General features: G+C 33.3%; 1 protein-coding gene across 1 annotated transcript in view; it reads left to right on the top strand.

Moving 5' to 3' along the window:
* Nucleotides 1-2019, top strand: part of LOC105621537 (nidogen-2) — a 22671-nt gene that overhangs the window by 12388 nt on the left and 8264 nt on the right. The window contains exons 7-10 of the mRNA XM_012203010.1: nt 431-959; nt 1193-1359; nt 1752-1880; nt 1970-2019. The exon at nt 1970-2019 is cut by the window's right edge and continues 1 nt beyond it. Coding sequence (XP_012058400.1) covers nt 431-959; nt 1193-1359; nt 1752-1880; nt 1970-2019 — 875 coding nt within the window. The remainder of the gene's footprint in view (nt 1-430; nt 960-1192; nt 1360-1751; nt 1881-1969) is intronic.

The following is a 2019-nucleotide window of genomic DNA, read 5'->3' as shown; positions in this document are numbered from 1 at the left end:
ATAATATTTCTTAATTATCATTAAATTCTGATAAAGACATTCTTGTTCAATATTTGTCGCACTCAAATTATTTGGAATAAAACGTATTTTAATAATTATATCTTAAAAATTGATTTACTATATCTTAGAAATTTGATGGAATTTTTTTGGTAGCAGATTATTTTGGAACTCAATGTTCTAAAATACGTTAAAAAACAATTTCTTTTTTTGCACTAAAAAATTATTCAAAATTTGTATAATATTAATGGAAAACTGTATATCATACAATGTACATTTTGTTAAATAGTATCAATGATTGTACGTATGATCTCTCGTAGTATTACAGATTATTAATGAGCTTGAAAAATTAAAAGAATGTCATAACAATGTTGCCGAAGGAAAGCAGGTTTACAATTACACAGGTACTCATACGAGCGTGTTTCACGAGTAGGCGGCTTATTCAATCACACGGCGGAACTAAACTTCCCGTTGAGCGGTGACAAAGTGACGATACGCAGCAATTATCTCGGATTGGACGTCTTCGGTCAGCTGAAGATGGAAGCAGAAATCACAGGTTCGGTACCGCATTTGGAGAGAGACACCAGGGTAGACTACGGCGATTATGATGAACTCTACACTCGTGCCCAACCAGGAGTGATCCGTTCCCAAAGTGAGCGCACCTGTAAACTTCTGCATGGAGGTGGAGACGAGAAGGAGATCAACTTCAAGTTGGATCAGATAATCAGTTATCAGGAGTGTCCGTACGCTATCTTTGATCCTGAAGACGACACGACTAGACTAAAGTTTTTCAGGGGTGTTACTGCTTACGAGAACACCGAGGGCATCATTCGATTCGCCGTCAATACTAAAATAGCACCCCTTGAAGAGGAAGATCCTTGTATTCAAGGACGACAGACTTGCGGCGATCATAGCTCTTGCGTGGTTGATGGAGACAGTTTTAGATGCGTGTGTAACGCAGGGTGAGTATATCCAAGAATTTTTAAAGTTACTTTATAAAAATAACTAATTACAATTACACTTTTTTCTCTCAAAAAGTAATAATTATCGATAATTGTTTGTTATTATTTTAAAGCAAAGAATAGTGCTTGTAGGCAAATGAGATGTTGGTCAATGTATCGAATAATAATTCTTCGAATGAATATATGTATATTAATGATATTTATTACTTTATTATTGTTCGATATGTGGGTAGGTATCAGTATCTATACGAAGAGGACGGTAGTGCGATTTGTGTGGACGTGAACGAATGCACAGCCGGTAACCATATGTGCTCTCCAGACGCTCAATGTATTAATCAAGAAGGTAGCCATATGTGCCAATGTAGAGCTGGATTTACGGGAGACGGTCGTGTCTGTGAAAGTAAGTGCACTTTCATTAATTTTTTAAAATAAATATAGATAAATCTCATATCTTAAAATACAGTTACCGTATTGCGATAACATCCTGTTAAATCGATCAAATTCTTACTGCTGATAGTGGCGAGAATCATTTTAACGTCTGATAATATTCTTATCTTATTCTTATTATAAATATTTTACATTATTATAAATATTATTATAAATATTTTGGTTAAATATTATCAGGCGTTAAAGTATTACTTTTTTAAATTATTCAATATTCATTTTCAAATTTAAAGCATTTAAGAAAATAATATATAAAACGTTCATATATTAAATATTCAATTATATTAATATTTTTCGTGAGTTATTTATTTATAAACATTAACTAATATCATATTATCCATAATACAGGATTGCCATCTTGTGAAGATACTCGCTGTGGAAATTATGAGCAATGTGCAATGATTGGAAATGTACCCACGTGCACCTGTATGCCAGGTTTCGAAGAAACAGAACAGGGATGTTCTCCTTCTCAGCATGGTAAAATCTTTCATATAATTTATGAAAAAATGTTAATAATGACAACATTGATGATATTTTTTATTGATAAAGCAACTGTACTTTTACAGCACCCTGTAACGAGGAGGATAACTGCTCGTCATACGGACTCTGTATTTCC

Source organism: Atta cephalotes (assembly GCF_000143395.1).
Source record: "Atta cephalotes unplaced genomic scaffold scaffold00034, whole genome shotgun sequence".
NCBI lineage: Eukaryota > Metazoa > Arthropoda > Insecta > Hymenoptera > Formicidae > Atta > Atta cephalotes.
This window is presented reverse-complemented; position numbering and strand designations above follow the sequence as displayed.